The sequence below is a fragment of the Gadus macrocephalus genome, chromosome 15 (genome assembly GCF_031168955.1).
Source record: "Gadus macrocephalus chromosome 15, ASM3116895v1".
NCBI classification, from domain to species: domain Eukaryota; kingdom Metazoa; phylum Chordata; class Actinopteri; order Gadiformes; family Gadidae; genus Gadus; species Gadus macrocephalus.
This window is the reverse complement of record NC_082396.1, coordinates 63,136-84,127: the sequence shown is the minus strand read 5'-3', so window position 1 is coordinate 84,127 and position 20,992 is coordinate 63,136. Positions and strand designations below refer to the sequence as shown.

Below are 20,992 nucleotides of genomic sequence, written 5' to 3'. Positions count from 1 at the left end.
TTTAAGGCGCATATTAGGGTGGTTCCAACTACGTTACTGGGTCAGGAAGCGGACTGAACCGACGCGATTACGGCAAAATTCGATACCCGTTGACCAAATGTAGCCAAACAATGTTAACTGCAGTCGTGCACATTGTAATGAAATATATTTGAATTAATAATGCTGGATGGTTGTGCTCATGAAGTTCACAAGGGATTTATGCAGGCTCTTGGGACTCGGGAGCGGTGAGAACCCCCTACTTCTCCAAACTTTCAAAAACTTTTATCCTGGTAGAAAATGAGCGACATAATGGTCTGACCGAAAATGTTTCGCTAAATTTTTTGATTTTTACGATAAGTGTTCAATCTACAGGGTCTCGTCGGATAAGTAAACAGTATACTGCTAGTGAAACTGGGAAAGTGCCCAAATGTTGCCAGCTACACCCTGCTTGCTGTGCCTCGATGTTCGTCGAGAGAACTGATCAAGTTAAACATTGTTTGGTAAACACTTAAAGGCTATATTTGTCCTGTTTATCACATTCCATCGTGATAAATTAAGCGTTTATCATCTTGTATGGGAATCAGGGTTTTTGTTTATGTGGCTGCTCGTTGCCTAAACCAATACAACATAGCTGTAGACAACCGAAATTCGTTTTGCCATGATAAAGACAAACTAAAGTGATGTTTTTTTTTTTTCCTTACTTCCATTCCAGTTTCATTTAGTATGGTGATCAATATGACTAGTGAGTAGTGATGACTATATTTTTGGGAACTAAAGGCTTACCGTCTCGTTCCGTAAGCAGTTTGAAGGCTACATTAACATTCGTGTCTATTATGGGCATCTGGAATGCCATCTAAGGTAAACCGCTCATATTTTAAGTAGCCTACTCAGAAAGAAATGGAAATTTAAATTATATTCCCATGTGGATAATTCACTTTACACGTTAGGCAGCGGTATAAGTAGCCTACTAACTGTTTTGGGAAGAATAACTTGAGACTGCAAAGATAATTCCCTTAGATCTTTTGCTAAAACAGGAGTAGATATACGCATTTGACTGAAGAGACCTTCTGGGTAGGTCTACTGAAACATTCCTCTGACTGTATTGTTGTAAAGGGAGATTTTGGTTGGTTGTCGATGCACGGGGCCTCCTGTTTCTATGCAGGTGGAACCGTCAACCGGACAGCTTTTGCAAAAATAGAAACCTCTCAAACCCGCCTATATAACGATAACATATTCGCTGATGACTGCAGGCTATAGGTTTTCGGATGAGATGCCAACAATAGTCAATCTGAAGCTCTCACGAGTCGTGGTGCTGCAGAACTGTTATGGCATTGCAAAACACTAAAGTGATGCTTGACACAATTTGCAGACCAAAGATGTGGGGCAGTGTACGAGACTCTTTGTTTATTAAATATTAATTGTTGGTTATTCCACAGAGGAAAGAAAATAGGTAATCACTTCATGTCTACAGCCAAATAAGTGTGTGTGTGTGTGTGTGTGTGTGTGTGTGTGTGTGTGTGTGTGTGTGTGTGTGTGTGTGTGTGTGTGTGTGTGTGTGTGTGTGTGTGTGTGTGTCAGGGAATTTGACTAAGACCCAGAATTTCTAAATTTCCTATACCATTATAGGAATAGTTCATACGATTAATTTATCTGCACCTTTTCTCTCGTATCAGCTGGTGTTTTTCGTGCAAACAAAACTTCCAACATGTTTAAGAGCAAAACAGTCGCATAATAGTCTAATTGTGTTACTTTTAGAACTGCAACTAACGATTATTTCCATAGAGGATGAGGGAAGAAGCGTGAGAATAAGACATGAAACTGGAGTGGGAGTTGGATGTAAAAATTAAGATTAACAATTAAGTCTGTTAAATGTTATAAACGATGGCAAATGCCATCCCAAGTTCCCAGAGTAGAGTCTAAGGGGATGTCGTTAGTGGGCTTTGTTTTATCTGATGAGCAGCAGAGAAAAAAGATTAGAATGATCCATGAACCAAATATATGAATTAAATTACAACAATAAGCATCAGATGTTTATTCATACTTGCTAAATTACTTGACAACTAATTTATTATCGATCATTATCTTTTGCTATAGAGCTGTTCAAGGTACCAGAAGTGCTCTGCATACTGAGCGGTCTTTATGTTGGGGTTATGACACCTCATGCACTCCCAGGGGAGCACAGGTTCTGCACAGCGTTTATCGTTGCAGCCCTAGTTACATCAGCTATATGCTCTGGGAGACTGCAGGGATTTGAGTGCTTTTCTGTCTCACTGCAAGAAAAGGGCACGGAAATGATCTTGTGCTAAACTGCATTTATTCGTTTTGGTAACCACAAGTGCCAGCTTCCTACTATGGTCTATACTATTCATTGTTTGCCATCAACTATTCATTATGCTCGCAAGTAACTGAATAGAAATTCTGCAATGTTTGAACTCCTTGCAAGTTCCATACTGACAATAAAACGACGGAAAACCTGATAGAGTTGTGTTCCTCTCAAGGGGCCAAGACACAGTATGGTTCTCGCTTCGGTTCCTAACAATACTCCTAAATGCAATATTGGTTTCTGATCTTTTTAAAGCTCTTTTGTACCACACAGCTTAACGTGACACGTTGAAAGAAATGTGTTGCTGATTTGTGCGCACACACAGAGAAACACACAGGACACACAATACTATTAAGCAGAAGGCTACAGTAGTGTAACACAAACCCGAGGACTGGGTACTGGTTTATACTTGGGAAAACAAACTGGAATGTTCCTAGATATCTTTTAAGCACATCTATTATCGTTTCTCTGAGAGTTACAGATGCTAACCCCTATAACTGTGGGGGCAGGATAGTGTGGGGGATGAACTCCTTGTCAAAAGGTCCTTGGTTCGATCCCCAATATCCCCAACCTACCTGTGGGCACGATGCCATCCTCTACTGTCTCCTGTTATTTATTCTTCTGCCCATAATGCCCCCCACCCTGCTGCTCGTGTTGACTCTAGAACAATGTGTTTGGGTGGAATGCCCTGACAGAGTGTCCTCTCCCAGGTCCTAATGTCCAGCCCGTGGAGGAGCTGCTGGACTGTGGTCATGCCCCCTCTGATCCTCATGTGGGCTCCCTGTCACAGGTGAACAAGCTTTTCTTTCTTATCTTAGGAATGTTCCTCTGTGAATCTCTCCTCATACTGTTTCCCACTAGATCGCGTGGGAGCTTATGCTGCCGACTCATTCTGTGAACCACTTCAAGGCTACGTCCCTCATTCATTGTCTATAAGAGATCGCTCTTCTGAGCAATTGTTGGTGATTATGAAGTCGTATTGTAACATATCCTTAAGTGTGTGTGTGTGTGTGTGTGTGTGTGTGTGTGTGTGTGTGTGTGTGTGTGTGTGTGTGTGTGTGTGTGTGTGTGTGTGTGTGTGTGTGTGTGTGTGTGTGTGTGTGTGTGTGTGTGTGTGTGTAGGACATTCTCAATGGAGAGGACGGTCTGAGCGAGGAGGAGAAGGCGAAGAAGCGAGCGGAGCGACGCAGAGCTAAGAGGAAGGTATGGCTGCTCGCTCACTCCTGTGTGAGTGTCCTCCAGTCAGGTGGTTCACTGAGCAGGCGTTAGTGCAATGACCAGTGCTGCTCTGGGCGCTGTACTGATGTTTGCTTCATCATATTATTATTTATATTTAAATGCATCCCCCTCTTTATTTCCAGCGTCAGAGGGAACGTAAGAAGCAGGAACTGGTTAAACAGAGTGAGAACGCTGAGCAGGTATGGGTCATTTTAAACTGCGTGTGTTGTGCTCTTTTCCAGTGACTTCCAAAATGTGCAATAACGTCTACGTTTCTGTACTTTAGGACGAAGACGAGGATGGCAGCGCAGACTCTGAATGCGACGAGAGTGAGTCAGACGCAGAGGTGGTTGCCGTGGACGACGATGAGGAGGAGGTTTTCGAAGTTGAAGAGGAGGAATGGGCAGAACACGCGTCGGTTCCTCAAAGTGAGGAAATGTCCCCGGGCGTGGCTCCCTTAGGGACGAAGGGTCATCAGAAGAGCCACGCCCGGCCCAGTGAGGAGGTAGGAGGGGGCAGTGGGGGCTCAGGGGCGCAGTAGTGGTTGACGTGTACGGGAATGCCCTGTTTCAGCTCGGATTGGGATGACAGTTCTATGAAGGTGGGATATGATGTTACGTATGAAATCCAATACGAATCACAGCGTTATACTATTAAGGTCCTGAAAAGCTTAACACTCTCAGACGTGGCCATGAACATCTACTGCTGCACAGACGAAGCTTCACACCGACACGCATCGCTCACGACGAAGGCGTCCCTTCATCATGAAACGGATGTGCCTCTGAATAGGCACTTTCACTTCACAAAAACAACGCGTCTGCAATTCAGTGAAAAAGGAAAGTTCCAAAACTGGTCAGCGGAGACATGCAAATACAGGAATTAACCTGTTTCCGTGTCACTATCATTAACCGAATCACGTCTAAAATGGAAGAAAATGGATTCACTGTCCTTTGAGTCATTGTTTGGCTGCAGCTTACAATAAGTGTAACTTTTGATTACCTTTTAGACGTAATTATTTACTCTTAAAGATGGCTAATGTACATCACAGGTTACAAACACCCAAAGTGATGTCTGGCAATTGCTGGCAAGAAATAAGTGTTCATTTCAAGATTTGTAATAGAAAAGCACCTTAGTATTTCCATCTCTGAAATGCAACATAGAAATGTCGTATTAAGTATAAGTCCAAAATAAGTCCAAAGTAAGTCCAAAATAACGAATCATTTAGCTTTTTGAATGTCTGCTGACGTAACGTCAGCCCGGGGTTATCTGCTCTGAACGTAACGTCAGCCCGGGGTTATCTGCTCTGAACGTAACGTCAGCCCGGGGTTATCTGCTCTGAACGTAACGTCAGCCCGGGGTTATCTGCTCTAACGTCAGCCCGGGGTTATCTGCTCTAACGTCAGCCCGGGGTTATCTGCTCTAACATCAGCCCGGGGTTATCTGCTCTGAACGTAACATCAGCCCGGGGTTATCTGCTCTGAACGTAACATCAGCCCGGGGTTATCTGCTCTAACGTCAGCCCGGGGTTATCTGCTCTAACGTCAGCCCGGGGTTATCTGCTCTGAACGTAACGTCAGCCCGGGGTTATCTGCTCTAACGTCAGCCCGGGGTTATCTGCTCTGACGTAACGTCAGCCCGGGGTTATCTGCTCTAACGTCAGCCCGGGGTTATCTGCTCTAACGTCAGCCCGGGGTTATCTGCTCTGAACGTAACATCAGCCCGGGGTTATCTGCTCCCCACCCCAGGAGCCTGAGTGGGATGTCAGCAGCGCTTTCTTCGCCAACGCTGCGAGCCACATCAGACCCAAGGGCTCGGCTCGCAGGTCCAAGGAGAACCAGGAGAACGAGACCAGGAGGTCTAAGGAGAACCAGGAGAACGAGACCAGGAGAGAGGTGAGGAGGAGCTCCTGGTTAGATTCACTAGGAATTGAACTACTGATACCAGCATGCATACGAGACCAGGAGAGAGGTGAGCAGAAGCTCCTGGTTAGACTCACTAGGAACTGAACTACTGATACCAGCATGCATACGAGACCAGGAGAGAGGTGAGCAGAAGCTCCTGGTTAGACTCACTAGGAACTGAACTATTGATGCCAGCATGCATACGAGACCAGGAGAGAGGTGAGCAGAAGCTCCTGGTTAGACTCACTAGGAACTGAACTATTGATGCCAGCATGATGCTTCCATTCAGCGGCAGAGTGGCAGTATACTGCTGCCATCACTACCCGCTTAACGGCTTCAGCTTCAGTCTGATAAAGGAAAATGTGAACATTGAACCAAGAATGTAAACAAAACGATATAGGCTACCGCCATAGCCCCGCTACAGGATTTCACTCATTGACAGGATGGTTCATTAATAAATTGTTTCAAGCAAAGTTTAAAGGAATCAAAGAATTTTAAGAAAAGACTTGAAAATAAATGAAGCAGAATCAAAACAATTGAACAATAACTTGCCTTCCTTTCAGATAAATGGTGGTCCAGATAATTCAACTAAGAGAAGTGCTTCGTTGACAGGTAAAGTGTGTGTGTGTGTGTGTGTGTGTGTGTGTGTGTGTGTGTGTGTGTGTGTGTGTGTGTGTGTGTGTGTGTGTGTGTGTGTGTGTGTGTGTGTGTGTGTGTGTGTGTGTGTGTGTGTGCTCTTGTTGCACTGATCTGCCACATGGCTCTCGGGTGTCGCTGTGAACGGTTTCTGTTGTGCAGAGAAGGGGATCAAGCTGGTGCAGGAGGGCCAGTACTCTCAGGCAGTCAGCATGTTTACAGAAGCTATCCGCTGTGACCCCGACGACTACAGGTACGCCACGCGTGTGTTGTTGGAACATGCTACAAGGTCATCAGAAGAATCACAAACGCATTCCATTTAGCACGATTTCATCTTCTAGCAGGGCATTCGTTCATGAAGAGATATACAAATAAAGAAAAGCTGAAAGGTTAGGTTGACGTAGGTTTCTGCTGTTCTGGGGTTTGCTTCCACGTCCAGGTTCTTTGGGAATCGCTCGTACTGCTACAGCTGTCTGGACCAGTACCCCCTGGCCCTGGCCGACGCAGAGCGCTCTATCTGCCTGGCCCCCGACTGGCCCAAAGGATACTTCCGCAAAGGCACTGCTCTCATCGGCATGAAGGTGGGCCCGGTGTGACCAGTACTGCTGGAGCTAATGGTTAACGTGTTAACCCTTGAAGACTTCAATGTAATACTGTAATAGACTGTTGTACTGCTGGAGCCAATGGTTAACGTGTTAACCCTTGAAGACTTCAATGTAATACTGTAATAGACTGATGTATCCACTCTGCTGGAGCCAATGGTTAACGTGTTAACCCTTGAAGACTTCAATGTAATACTGTAACAGACTGATGTACCACTACTGCTAGAGCCAATGGTTAACGTGTTAACCCTTGAAGACTTCAATGTAATACTGTAATAGACTGTTGTACCACTACTGCTAGAGCCAATGGTTAACGTGTTAACCCTTGAAGACTTCAATGTAATACTGTAACAGACTGATGTATCCACTCTGCTGGAGCCAATGGTTAACGTGTTAACCCTTGAAGACTTCAATGTAATACTGTAACAGACTGATGTATCCACTCTGCTGGAGCCAATGGTTAACGTGTTAACCCTTGAAGACTTCAATGTAATACTGTAATAGACTGATGTATCCACTCTGCTGGAGCCAATGGTTAACGTGTTAATCATTGAAGACTTCAATGTAATACTGTAACAGACTGATGTATCCACTCTGCTGGAGCCAATGGTTAACGTGTTAACCCTTGAAGACTTCAATGTAATACTGTAACAGACTGATGTATCCACTACTGCTGGAGCCAATGGTTAACATGTTCGGTCAAAGTTATGGTCGTGGTTATTCCTTTACGTCTTGTTTTTCTGTGTTTATTTGCAGAGGTACAGCGAAGCAGAGAAAGCGATGGCGCAGGTTTTAAATCTAGACAAGGACTGCGAAGAGGCAGTCAACGACCTCTTTCACTGCAAAGTGCTGCAGTTGATGGTAAATACTGTCAACTGTAATGTAATTAAGTCATTGCATCACTTTTTAAGGGAGGTTCTAAAATGTACCTTACAGCTAAAATTGTTCTGTGCTTTTGCACATTGGTAGTATCCATGGTTTACCTCATTTGTGCAAAAATAAATCATTAAGGATTTATTTATTCAAGCATTTTAGAACCTCTCCCTCATTTAATACAGTGTTCAGCCATTGGTATCTGCTTCTGAGGCCAAAGGCTTTTGGTTGGATCCCGGGGTCTTACCTCTACCTACTAGGCATCCTTGTTGAAGGAGTTGCCTGCACTTTAAAGACGTATCTGTATTCACTCTGGTTCTCTTGGGTTTAACGTGTCGGTTAATGATCACTGTACCTTCCTCACCCTCCTGGACCCCCTGTCTCGCTCTCCAGGCGTACGGTGTTGGAGAGACTCAAAGCGTGCTGCTGCTGGAGCAGCTGTCCACGGTGCAGGCCGTTCTGTCCTCGTTCCCGGACGCTAACAGAGGTAGGTGCTCTGGGTTAGCTCCGTCACACACACCGATACACACACACTTCTTCAGTCAGATAATTCCCTTTTTCCCACACTTTGATCCCCAAGCACATAACAACATGTTCATCCATGATGTGACCCCCCACCCAGGCTCATCCCAGAGACCAACCTGCTGTTGGCTCAGTGGGTTCTCTCTCTCACTCAGAAGCTAGCTTACCGATACGTCAACCTTTTTTGTTGTCGTTTTATTAACAAATCTTTGGGATAATGTTACATTTTCCTCTTCTCGTTGCAGTTGGGAGCCAGGATTCATCCTTGATGCAGCCAGAGTAACTATTTGCTCTTGGGGAAATAATATTAAATTTTTCCTATTGAGTGTGAAACCACTTGGATTTAAATTGAATATCTCAATTGGAGAGTTGTTGTTTGCTGAAATGTGTTTTTCTGATGATCAGAAGCCCGTGTCTGTCGCTGTGGGTGGGCAACGTGACGACCGAGTTGACAGAGAAACACTTACGGGACCTTTTTAAAACGTATGACCTACTTCCACTGGCTTGCTGTGCATTTACCACCCTTACTGAAATAAGGAAGACATTCTTTGTCTTTTGAATTCCAAATATTTAACCACAATATTATATGGTCGAAGGGATGATTTTGAGTGTCACTTTTTTTTCCGAAGGTATGGTGAAATAGACAGTATCCGTGTGCTGCATGAGAAGTTTTGTGCCTTTGTCAACTTCAAGAACGCCACCATGGCGGCACGCGCTCTGGAGAAGCTGAACGTATGAGCCTGCCCGCCACCACTAGAACACACAACCCACAGCCCACACTCTGACCTCTTTAGTTCACATTGAGCAACGTTGTAGTCTGAGAAATGTTGAGTACAGTTACCCCATTAGCCGAGAACACAGTCAGCTAGTCTTCCTAGGGCGCACAGAACACACAGACAAAATATAACTCGCAATACAAAAACATGCAGATATGTGCATGGTTAATGAGCATGACGTGACTTAAAACAGGCAGTGATGGATGCCGGAGGATACTGCCTCCACAGTGGAATCCAGGTGTTCCAGATGTTCACGTCGACTCGCTGTCGGTTCACAGGGTTGTAGCATCGAGAACACGCGCCTGGTGGTACGGTACCCCGACCGCCGCACCCAGAAGGCCCTCTCCATCCCCCTGAGAGCCAGCCTGCCGGCCGTGCAGCAGGCAGCCGTGCAGCAGGCGGCCGTGCAGCAGGCAGCCATGCAGCAGGCAGCCGGGTGAGTGGCTCTACAGCAGCCGAGCTGGGGGACGTTGTACACTCGCATGTAGGCCCTTGGCGTACGTTATGGAAAGAAGCAAAGTTCTTGAATAGCTGCAATTAAGGTTTTAAGGAGTTTTGAATAACTTGATACATGTTAGCAGATTAACCATATTAATGGTTAAATAAATAAGAAAACGGGTTTGGGATATTATACAAATGTTTTATTTATAAAACAGTATATACAGCTAGATATCCAAATCCAAAGTGCTAATCATATTCGACAACACGATTGTAAAATGTCTGGAGGAACCTCCCAGAATGCTCGTCTACCGTCGTCCAACACATGACCTGCTGCGTTGAGTCCTTCAGTTCACTGATCAGCTTCTCCTCCTCCAGGCCGAGGCGACGCGGCCCGGTCAACGAAGAGGAGTGTTACTTCTGGAGGACGACCGGCTGCCATTTTGGAGACAAGTGTCGCTACAAGCACTTTCCTGATCAGAAGGGCCAGGACAGGAAGCCCTGGCAGCCTTGAGCACGCTTTCCTTTTTTGATAAGGGAGCCGGAGCCGGGATTCCCAAGCCTGATTCAAGGGAGAACTTTCCGAAGGTGGTATCCAAAACAACGTTCTGCTCGCCATTTGTTAGACGACCAGACCTGGACTTTGAAAATGAGGACCACAGACAGTACGTAAACGGATGGAAGCTCACGAACGAGGCCTTCGAGCCGTGACACCTCACTATTCCAGCCCCTGTCCATGTAGTCAAGTTATTATCTCATATCCAGAGTTACCGTGCTAACTATGACTCAATTTAATGGACACTTCTATTTAGTTTATTTTAATACTTTTAGTGTCGTTTTATCAAACTTTTTAATTTCAGGTAAGCACGACGTGGTTTCAGTTAACTCTAATACTTTAGTTTTTATGCATTGTTCTAATAGTAATTCTGTGTTTAATTGTCAGATAAGAACTTTGACTAAGTTTCTCCGGTTTACCATTGCATATTTAGAGTTTGCTGTGGAGGCATTATCTTTTACTTTCTCGCGTTAACACTGCAGAGCTGGGGTCATTTCCCCGCTGGGTCGACCGGGTGAGACATGCAAAGCTCTCTGTCCGGCCAGACAGCGGCTGGCTGGTGGCGGGCTCTGATTTGTGGCAGACACCCGCCCTCTCATCTCAGCCTATGTAGCGCCTCTCTCTTCCTGTGCCAGTAGCGGCAGACCAAAGACCAACACTCGTTTGGTATTTTAAGTTTCCCCCAACGCTGCCCACACTGGTAACTTAGAAGGCGCCTATAACTTTCTTTGCTGCAAAAAATGTTTAGTCCAAACTCGCAGAGAGTCATCAGTAATTCGAGAGCTGAATCACATGACGTAGAACCGTACATTTATGAAGTAATGTGTCGATTCGGTCGTAGGTTTTATGACCCCTTTGGCAGGCCTTTCTAAAATACTAATAATTATATAATTGGAGGCCAAAACACTAGTGTGTTAAGCAGTTATACAACCATTGATTATCAATGAATGAATATCTACATTTGATCCCCTTATGCAGTTCTACAAATGCTGTCAAATATCTAATTAAAACTGGGGTTAGAGTTGAGGTATTTTCTGGCTCTAGCTACTTCATGATGCAATTAAGTGTGGTGTGCTCTTCTGTATCCTGTGGCTTAGAGGAAGTGACAGTTGGATCATTTTGCGCAGCGCATGACAAACTATCCATATCCGCTTCTTTTTTTACCCTTTCTCAGTTTTGTTTCTCTCTCGGTCTCCGTATGGTTTGAGGACCTTCCACCCAATGTAAATGCTACCACATCACACCATAGCCGTGTGATGGCTGGTCAATCTGGCAAAATAGACCTTGATTAAAAGGTATACCATATTCAGGACGATGCCGTAACATGCATGTACTTAAAGTCAGTGTTTTGTTTTTGTTTGCTTCGATTTTTTTATTTTTCATTATATTGAGAGGCCTGCAATTCAGTATTTCACTAAACAATAGCAAAATGCTTCTTCTTGTCTCTGACGAACATAAAAACACTAGATTAAGGGAGCACTAGCCTATTGGCTTTACTGTAACTTTGGCTAGAATTCAAACTTGCCACACTACGTTGTATCTCAAACTATGCACAATATAGCGTACATATTTATTTTTATATTTATACCTAAGCGTAACCAAACTTCATATATTTAGCTTTGAAATATCCTTTCTTGTGTAGTGGTCGAAATAAGAGGGGCTTTCACAACATTTCCCAACTAGACACGATTTAATTTTTCCTGTACAAGTACCTCTGTGAACAGTTTTAGGGAAAAGGCTCCTATTGCTGACTGTCTTAAGAGTTGGGTAAAACAATCTGTCACAATGTTTAGTTCTGCTTCCCTGTGGTTCTTAAGTTGCCCCTTTTTTATTTTTCTTGTAGTATGGGCAAGAGTTTCAAGGCCAAGCCGTGGGGATAGCCGACGGATATAACTCGTACTCCTAATGGTTATACAAGACGGATACTAATGCCTTTTGTATCACTGTGCTTTACAATTTATGCACAGCACACACAAGACTCAAGTTGTTGTGCGTTATGTGGTATTTTATTTTATTCTTCTAATCTGATGCCTGTTTTCAAAAAGTGGCCATTTCGATGGGTTTGATGTTATATATTTGGCACAGAATTTTATGTTTATTCCATCTAGGCAAACTCGAATATAAAAAAAAGAAAGCTTTTAATTGATTTAACTTCAGCATTGCACTCCCCTCACTCTTTTTAGTTACCAAATATTTTGTGCTCAGTTATGTACTGAACTGCAAGAGCCTTTTTTTGTATTTAATAAATTTATTTGAATTATTTATTATTTGTGTCTCTAATTACAATCAACAAATGTGTTTGTGGCAAGATTTTAATCGGATTAGTTCATTCACTCCACTGTGGCTATTAACGTTATTCATGCTCACCATCACTAGGTGGCAGTGGTGTACCTCCTTTATATTTTTGTCTGAACTGGTGACAGTCACAGTAGACCCATAGACATCCTTCTCTCGCCATCGCTAGTGCTGAAAATGAGCTTCAAATCATTCCTGATGCCCTAACTCTTTCCCCCCATTGAAGAGGTTAATCAAAGCATGCAGGGCTCATGTGGGGTATAAGCCAGGCCTGTCATCACTGCTGGGAGACAGTGGTGGGGCCAGACCTAAGGATGGGAGTGGGGAAACTAACCACTCAAACCAAAGGGAGAGGTAGACTCTAGGAATGTATGGGAAAGCGTTGGCTCGGTATCCACCAGGCTGAACCCAGGCCAGGGTGCGAGTACAGGCCAACTCCACGTCTATTTAAATAAAGTGCAGGGAGTGTGCAAAGAGGGAACTAATAATGAAGCTTGAATATCCATCTTGTGATGCCCTTATAGCTCCCGTTAATTCACTGGAATTCGACAACAAATTCAAAATCTAAATTTATCTTGTTTAACTAGAGTACTGAATTCCTTCCCCGCCAAGGCAGGCAACGACAATCAACACTCAGTTATGTACAGTTGTGCAACCAATTCGGTATGACATTTTTTTCATTCAATGAAAAGATGCAGGGTGTTTTGAAAGGCCTACGTTCAAAGACTGTTGAACCACAGAAATAACGAATATCTTTAACTCCGTTTACTGTGAAGTCATTTTAGTTATCTAATTTGGTGTCTGAGTAACTGTTGGCAATGTTGAAACCTAGCTGTTTGAGATAAACATTATGCTAGGCTTACTCCCTAACAATTGGACATAGCGACTGCAATGGGTTTTGACTACTGATGACTCAAGCTCAATGGATGAAAGCATGTAGTAAACATTGTAACGTCACCTACATCTAACGCCCCTTTGTGCTATGTGCAAGCACCTAAAGGTTCCCTTTTTCAAGCATGAACATGATTGAAAAGGAGTGTCACAAAGAAAAGGAGATTGTTGATTATATGGATTATAAAACAATATGTATCACAGTAAAATACATTACAATTTTTAAATGGCTGAGACATAATCACATTAAATATGGTAATTTCAGGTTCCTTTCTTCTGTCCCTGACATTCAGACCTCTGATTTTAACCATATAGTCATAACTTCTCACTTACTTTGTTTTGATGTACTCTAAGGATTGGCCTCTGATGCAATTTACTTCCACAAAAAAAGAAAATCCTTAACCTGTCCTTTCTGAATCCTACGGCTGTCTGTCTCGTGGCTCTTTAGAAACTTGCTTGTGCAGCACATTTTTTCTAAATTTTGAGTTACTCTGTTCACAGCCTCACTTGAAGGCACTTTGGATAAACGGATCGGCTACATGCCCAAATGTACAGTAAATGCACTTCACAGAGAAACATAACGTAGCCCAACCCCCTAGGAAGGCAGCACCTGCGTGACATCTCGACAGTGTTGCGACTTCACAGTGAGGGCTAATGTTTCATGTCCAGGAATAGACCCTGTTGGCCTAAAACGGAGTCGCTGAGGTTTGCTTTAAATCTGAAATACACTCTAAACAAACTATCAACACAACACAACCATAAGGGCGCCCAAAAGACCAGCCAGGCGGCTAAATTAGTCATAAACCTTCCCAAAATGTTAAATAAACAAACAGCTTCCAAACAAGTGGAAAGACGCTTGCTGCCCCTGGAGAAAACCCAAATCTAAACACGTTGGAAATGCAAGGTAACGGGACCAAGAAAAAAACACGCCATCTCCATCTATCTTGAACACACCAGAAACAATCTAGTCTTGCACTGTATTCCCACTAGGGTTGGAGGATGAAAAGCCATAGCAAGGACCAAAGGTTTTGGTGGGGCAATCGTGAACACAATTGTTGTGGTACCATGACAACCACCCGGATGAAGGGATGAGATATGATATTCTCACCAGGTCTCCCCCATCTCACTGTGGCTAACGTCCCTACACCCAGGGCTATAAGGGGGGCAGGCCTATTTTAAAGTGGTGGTTTGTGGCCTACAACTCAACAAGGAAATATCTACCCCGTCCCTGTGGTTCTGCCCTGCTTCTTTTGGATACTGAAGAACCAACTCTTTTTTTACTTCCACATCCGTCCCAAGTATTGATAGATCGTTTGATACAAAGCCTTAAAGGAGCTATATATAGCATATGTACTGTACTTAACCATATAATGAACATGATTTCTCAGAGATTAAGGAAACAGGCTCAAAACAATGCTACAGTATGGTCGTTTTTATTGGTCTTCAATATTTTATACCCACAGAAGATGACTCACAATGTGTGTCCCCAATCCACTTATGTTCGGTACTAGTGCTTCGTAAAATGAAATACACACGGCAAATTGACGATCCTCAAACAAAAAAAATTAAGTTGTGTAAGATGTGGATGCATACATAGCATACACCTGTAGAGGGCGATATACATATCAAAAGCAGTGAGTTGTAACCCACAGAAGGCTATTCAGATTGCGTGTAAAACAATCCACAAATATCAGTAACTTGTGCTCTGTAAAGTGACATCTACACAAATATTTCACGATATGGGAACCTATTGCCCTCCTAATAACTATTATGATATATATATATATATATATATATATATATATATATATATTATGGTTATCAATGAGGTGAACGCCATCGATAAGTGTATCCACACATGTGTATTGACTTGTTTGTGTGTCTAATTCTGTCCTGAAAGTGAGATTTTGTTTTGCATTTCTTGATCATGAAATATTTTTGTGGATATAATTTTCCAAGTACATTATATTTGTTGATTGTGGTGCAGGACATGTGAATTGCCTCCTGTCGGTTACAAGAGTGATTGAGTATTTCCTTTTCGTAACACCCCTCTACCTTCCTAGAACTCTCAGCCGACTCTAAAATCTCAGTGATCGAATTCCGGCTGAAACTGTAAAATATATTAATTGATCACTTTCAGGCCACCGCTACATGTTTACCTATTTTACAGAGTCACACATCTCCAAAAGCAGCACCATTTATTCTCTGAAAACGAAATAACATTAAACAGATAACACTTATTTTACTAATGACATTACAATTTATTTATTGTATTTAATGGTTTAATCGCATTTAGCTAGTAAACTGAGTGTATTAACACAAGCTAGCTAGACTAATACCCTCAGTTTACTAGCTAAAACAATGCAAATATAAAGTAAAAACAAGTGTTATCTGTATTGTGTTATTTCGTCTTTGGCAACATGAGCGCAAATGTTTTTTGAAACCTGCCTGGCAACGGACAATCGCGTCGAACGATGACGTAATGTTTCGAACGCGAATTACGTAGGCGGTACAATTTTCGCCCCCGGTACAATTTTGGTGTGACAGAGCCAGTTTAATGCGCCACATTTTTTGCCGGATTGACCCCATGTGCGTATGGTCAGCAAAGCCCCACATTGCACCCAAAGCCCCTGCAGGGTGGTGGTCCTACCATAGAGGCAGAGGCCCCTGCACGGTCGTGGTCTTACCATAGAGGCAGAGGCCCCTGCAGGGTGGTGGTCCTACCATAGAGGCAGAGGCCCCTGCAGGGTGGTGGTCCTACCATAGAGGCAGAGGCCCCTGCACGGTGGTGGTCCTACCATAGAGGCAGAGGCCCCTGCACGGTGGTGGTCCTACCATAGAGGCAGAGGCCCCTGCACGGTCGTGGTCTTACCATAGAGGCAGAGGCCCCTGCAGGGTGGTGGTCCTACCATAGAGGCAGAGGCCCCTGCAGGGTGGTGGTCCTACCATAGAGGCAGAGGCCCCTGCAGGGTGGTGGTCCTACCATAGAGGCAGAGGCCCCTGCAGGGTGGTGGTCCTACCATGGAGGCAGAGGCCCCTGCAGGGTGGTGGTCCTACCATAGAGGCAGAGGCCCCTGCAGGGTGGTGGTCCTACCATAGAGGCAGAGGCCCCTGCACGGTGGTGGTCCTACCATAGAGGCAGAGGCCCCTGCAGGGTGGTGGTCCTACCATAGAGGCAGAGGCCCCTGCAGGGTGGTGGTCCTACCATAGAGGCAGAGGCCCCTGCAGGGTGGTGGTCCTACCATAGAGGCAGAGGCCCCTGCAGGGTGGTGGTCCTACCATAGAGGCAGAGGCCCCTGCAGGGTGGTGGTCCTACCATAGAGGCAGAGGCCCCTGCACGGTGGTGGTCCTACCATAGAGGCAGAGGCCCCTGCAGGGTGGTGGTCCTACCATAGAGGCAGAGGCCGCAGCTGCTTGGGGCCCCCCTACCAACCTAAAAAAAACGACTATTTTTAATGCAGAGACGAAGCAAGACAAGTTCAAATGCACAAATACAATTAAGGGTTAGGAAAAGGGTTAGGTCAAAGTTACCGAAGCGGCTCAAATAAAAGAAAGAAGCTAAAAGACGCCGGTAAGTATTTGGCAACCCTGCCAAAGATCACCCACTTATTACGGCTACTGTTGGGGATACAGAACAACAACGTCCAAAGCGTTGAACACGCCGCTACAGCAGCAGCAGCTAGCTGTGAAGTGGTTGGGTGAAGACCTTTCAGAAGACGTCAATAAGTATATTGTAAGATATTGTAAGTGTCACTTACTATATCCTCTATCTTGTACATGGGTTTGTTTGTAGAACATTTGAAATTTTCAATCTCAACTGTAATGTCAATTCACTTACAATATCCTCTTGTACAAGGGTTTGTTTGTAGAATGATTGAAAAATTTAGTTTGAGAATCCGGACTGGGTGGGTGGGGAATGGAATCGTTTAGCGTGGTGTGGTGGCAAAATCGCTCCCTTCATTAGAAAAAATAAGCGGGTCAACTTTCAGACGATTCATCGTCGCTTGTCATTGTCAAAATAGAAGAATGGCGCTCGCCTTAAAATGTAATATTGCGCTTTTGTTTCCACATGTGAGCGTCTTAGAAATGGTGAGAAGGGGGTGTGCCGATAAAACTCGCCAATATTGACTGCAGTACCCATTTTAAACACTAGGTTTCCATGTTACATATTGTACCTTTAACCTGGCCATCAAAGAACTTAAATGTCCCCCTTGAAAAATTCAACGTGTCAACATGTTATCCATATCCCAAAATATCAATAGAGAAATTATATAATGACATTTTACCCTATGTCCCCTCTGTTTCTTTAATAAATTGCTTTCCACATAAGATAGACCATTGACGAAAAGGTCTTTGTATGGTCTAACGGCATTTCAATTGAGAAAAGAAGAAAGAGTGGAAAGACAGACACAGAGGGAGTATAGAGGTGGACAAGATGAAAGAAGGGGTGTGAGGGAGGAAGAAAAGAGGGAGGGAAGGGAGGACTGAGAGGAGAACGTCTAGTAAGTAAACTCCTTCACTCACTCACTCACTCACTCCTTCTCAGCTAGTGGTGTCCAGGACTGCAACACTGTTTGTCACCAGGTAGGTCCCAATCCAGCCTCTGCAATGCCATGCCTAGGGTTTATTTGATTCATATTTAGATTTATTTTACAATTGTTTCTGAATGTCTTGTCACTTAAGCCTAGCTTACTTAATTAATGTTTAGTTAAACCACAAGCATTTAATGAAGTTAATCTTAAATAATGATTTTATGTTTTATGAGAGATATGCTTATATAGATGCGACGAAATGTAGGCCTCAACGTTTCTAGGCTGTCGACATTAATGTCTTTAACGCCTCAACCATGATGATTTACTGCTAACCTTTTGTAAGAACCCGCTTGTCTTTATGTGAGTATTGCCCTTAGGGTGTCACAGTATTTCCGTAATGATAAGTTTAACTTCTAACGTGTAAGCTGGCAATGTAACAATTACATGTCTACGTTTGCATGAATAAAACAGGCCTTTTCCTCACGTTGAGGCTTGGTTTCAACTGAATCATTTAAACACGGTAGCCGGTAATTATTCCTGAAAATGTTAGGAATCCAAGGTATTTGATGGACAATTATGAAACCGCAAGCTCCAGAAGGTACATTCCATAAAACCAGCTAGAGATGTTCTAGAATTGAAAAACGTTAATAATAAGTTGGTATTGCCTTTGCCCCATTTTCGACCGTTCGGTTGCGTTGGCCATATTCTTTAAACGCATTTGTATTTGCTGATTGGCAAGTGCCTCAACATTCACCCTTTAACACCAGCCACATGCTTAACGCTATATTGGTATGACAATAAACTAGCCTACGACATATAGGCTGTTATTTAAGTTGGCAATAGTTAGTATGGGGCAGTGAAAGTGAATGAAGCTTACCATATTGCCGCATAACCGACTTAATGAAGTTGCATAAGTAAAGCCTTTAATTACGCTCATTGCCCTTAGATTGGACTCTCCAGATACGATGATACGCATCGTGACCCTCTGCTTGAGCGCGCTCCTCCTGCTCGCACTCTGCCAGCCGGGAGAGCCACAGCGGCAGACCTCAGCGCGCCGCTCAGCCCGCGCTCCTGCCCCCAAAGTGCGTCTGGCGGGGAATAGTGCACGAGAAGTGAACGAGGGACGAGTGGAGGTGCTGCACAACAACACGTGGGGAACTGTTTGCGATGACGAGGTGGACATCAAGCTGGCCAATGTGGTGTGCCGCGAGCTGGGCTTCCAGACTGGAATCACGTGGGCACACAGCGCCAAGTATGGTCAAGGAGAAGGTGAGAGCTCTTTGAAGATCAGCACTACGTTTCAGTCGGGGGTGATTTCAATACACTAACGTATAGCTGAAAACAACCGAATGAAAAAACAACTCATATCAGCAGCCTGCTTTCTGTATTATTGCGTTTAACATTTAGAATATTTACCAAATTAAATGTATTAATCCCAGGGAACTTGGTTTCTGACCCAATTGCATCTCGAGATAGATAGGTGCAGTCAGTACATGCAGGTAGGCTTACATCCAGACCAGCACAGTGCTATCTTTATCACTGCCTCTTCTCAAACATGAACAATTCCCATATTATAACTGACATGCTTCAACACTCCAAGAGCTTGGCTTCATAACCACCAAACCACAATAAAACTACAATGTGTTACGCGATGACAGTCTCTACATCTCATTACAGAGGCCGGGCTGGCTGCAGGGGAACACACAGGGGTAAAATAGGGATTTGTTTTAAGAATGATGACAGCACTGGCACGCCAGCGTTGTGCAACACTTGCTGTGGTTTATGGACATTCTTTATTGCTGCCCTTCAATCCAAATTAAAGAGAGGCTGGGCCAGTGGCACCCTTCAGTGGGAGCCCGTGGTGAAACAGAGTGTTTAGTAAATCTATTTACATAACGCACGCTGAGAGGCAGTCCATAATCAGTGCGCCTGTAAAAGTCAAGTGTTAGGTGTGCAAATGGGTTCCTCTACACGCCTGGCCCTGTTCTGCACAGTTCCAACCTGGGGAGCCTCTGCATAATGTGGACTCAGTGAGTTTAAATGATCCATGAAGGGCCAGGTGGGATGGTGTAGTAAACTATAGTGGTGTTCGAGTGTTGGAGTCAAACCCAGTCTACCTGTAGGCGTCCTTGAGCTGGGAGCCAATCACCATGGCTCCTCACTGACGTTCACGACCCCCCCGGTGAGACCAGTCCCTCGGGGTACTGAACAGCAGCGGTTGTGCGTCCCTCTCAGGCCCCATATGGATGGACAACGTGCGCTGCGAGGGCTCGGAGGCGTCCCTGAGCGACTGTAATCACAACGGCTGGGGGGTGAACGACTGCAAACACAAAGAGGACCTGGGCGTGGTGTGCACCCCCGAGCGCCGGCTGGACCCCACGGCCGCCAGGGCCAACTCCGTGGCCCTGCGGCCCCACGTCAGCCCCTCGCCCCACTGGCAGAGCATCCTGGCCAGCCGCCGGAACCCCTACCAGGGCTACTACGGCAACGGGCACCCCCAGGAGCTGCCCCGGTTCCACCGGCCCCCGCACCACTACCAGGTAGGGACTCTGTAGCGGGGTCATGTGACCACGGTATCTTCTGGTTCTTTGTACTCATTTGCCGACTCCTCCCCTTTTAGCGCCAGAGCCGGGTCCAGATCGAGGAGGTCCGTTTGCGGCCGATCCTCATGGCCACAAAGAAAAAGACGCTGGTCACGGAGGGAGTGGTGGAAGTGAAGCATGCTGGGAGATGGAGGCAGGTGTGTGACCTGGGCTGGAACCTCAACAGCAGCAGAGTGGTGTGTGGGATGCTGGGCTTCCCCCAGGCCACCCAGCACAACATAAAGACCTACAAGTAAGTCCAACCTTCTGACAATCTGTGGCTACAACCTAAACACAACTGATACTACTTGCCATTGATGTTTAATACTACGGATGCAATTTGGCTTACTTCACTTCCATTAGAGCTGCAGAATCATCAAACCAATATTTCTTACTTGTGTATGAGATCTTTATGTTGCTTAACATGAAGATTATATTTTATCAGCAAGAACACAACAATACATTGAAAATACGGAGAGAGAAAATATTAAGACTCCCTGATTTACGTTAATCTTTAGCTAACTGGCCAAAATCGACCATTCAATTAGCCCTTTGTCTTGCACGTCTTTAATTTGAACCTCTCTCTTTATCTCGCTGATTCACACTTCAGAGGGAACGCTATTTGACCCAGGTTTCCAGAACCATTTGGGTTTTAATCTGTGCTTCTCTAATGGCACCGTCGGCCCATCCCCTCAGACCAACAGCTCCCCTCTGCCAGCGAGGAGGTTTCGTATCACCTGTTATTGGTATTGTATTCAGCGAGCCATCAGGCAGTGTAAGGGACCTCCACGCGTGACGACCATCGTTTTATCTCAATACAAGACGTCATACTGGGGGTATCTCCCTCCGCCCTGTGGCCACGCAACTG

At 44.7% G+C, this 20,992-nt stretch overlaps 2 protein-coding genes across 3 annotated transcripts in view; both read left to right on the top strand.

Annotated features, from left to right (window-relative positions):
- The first annotated feature begins 14 nt into the window (after positions 1-14).
- zgc:123010 (uncharacterized protein LOC641500 homolog) lies at positions 15-12,086 on the top strand. 2 transcript variants are annotated; one of them, XM_060072519.1, is made up of 17 exons: positions 15-224; positions 3,013-3,092; positions 3,425-3,505; positions 3,664-3,720; positions 3,807-4,025; positions 5,266-5,342; positions 5,376-5,412; positions 5,985-6,033; positions 6,220-6,310; positions 6,497-6,638; positions 7,416-7,520; positions 7,926-8,019; positions 8,300-8,333; positions 8,460-8,537; positions 8,684-8,786; positions 9,109-9,266; positions 9,647-12,086. In XM_060072519.1, exons 1-17 carry the CDS (start codon positions 167-169, stop codon positions 9,780-9,782), a joined length of 1,599 nt encoding a protein of 532 aa, XP_059928502.1. In that variant the 5' UTR covers positions 15-166; the 3' UTR covers positions 9,783-12,086. The 2 variants fall into 2 exon arrangements, with proteins under 2 accessions (XP_059928502.1, XP_059928501.1); XM_060072518.1 differs by having other exon boundaries at positions 5,266-5,412.
- Positions 12,087-17,470: 5,384 nt separating this feature from the next.
- Positions 17,471-20,992, top strand: part of loxl4 (lysyl oxidase-like 4) — a 23,559-nt gene continuing 20,037 nt past the window's right edge. Inside the window, exons 1-4 of the mRNA XM_060073153.1 lie at positions 17,471-17,594; positions 18,489-18,811; positions 19,778-20,082; positions 20,163-20,377. Coding sequence (XP_059929136.1) covers positions 18,508-18,811; positions 19,778-20,082; positions 20,163-20,377 — 824 coding nt within the window. The 5' untranslated portion in view covers positions 17,471-17,594; positions 18,489-18,507. The remainder of the gene's footprint in view (positions 17,595-18,488; positions 18,812-19,777; positions 20,083-20,162; positions 20,378-20,992) is intronic.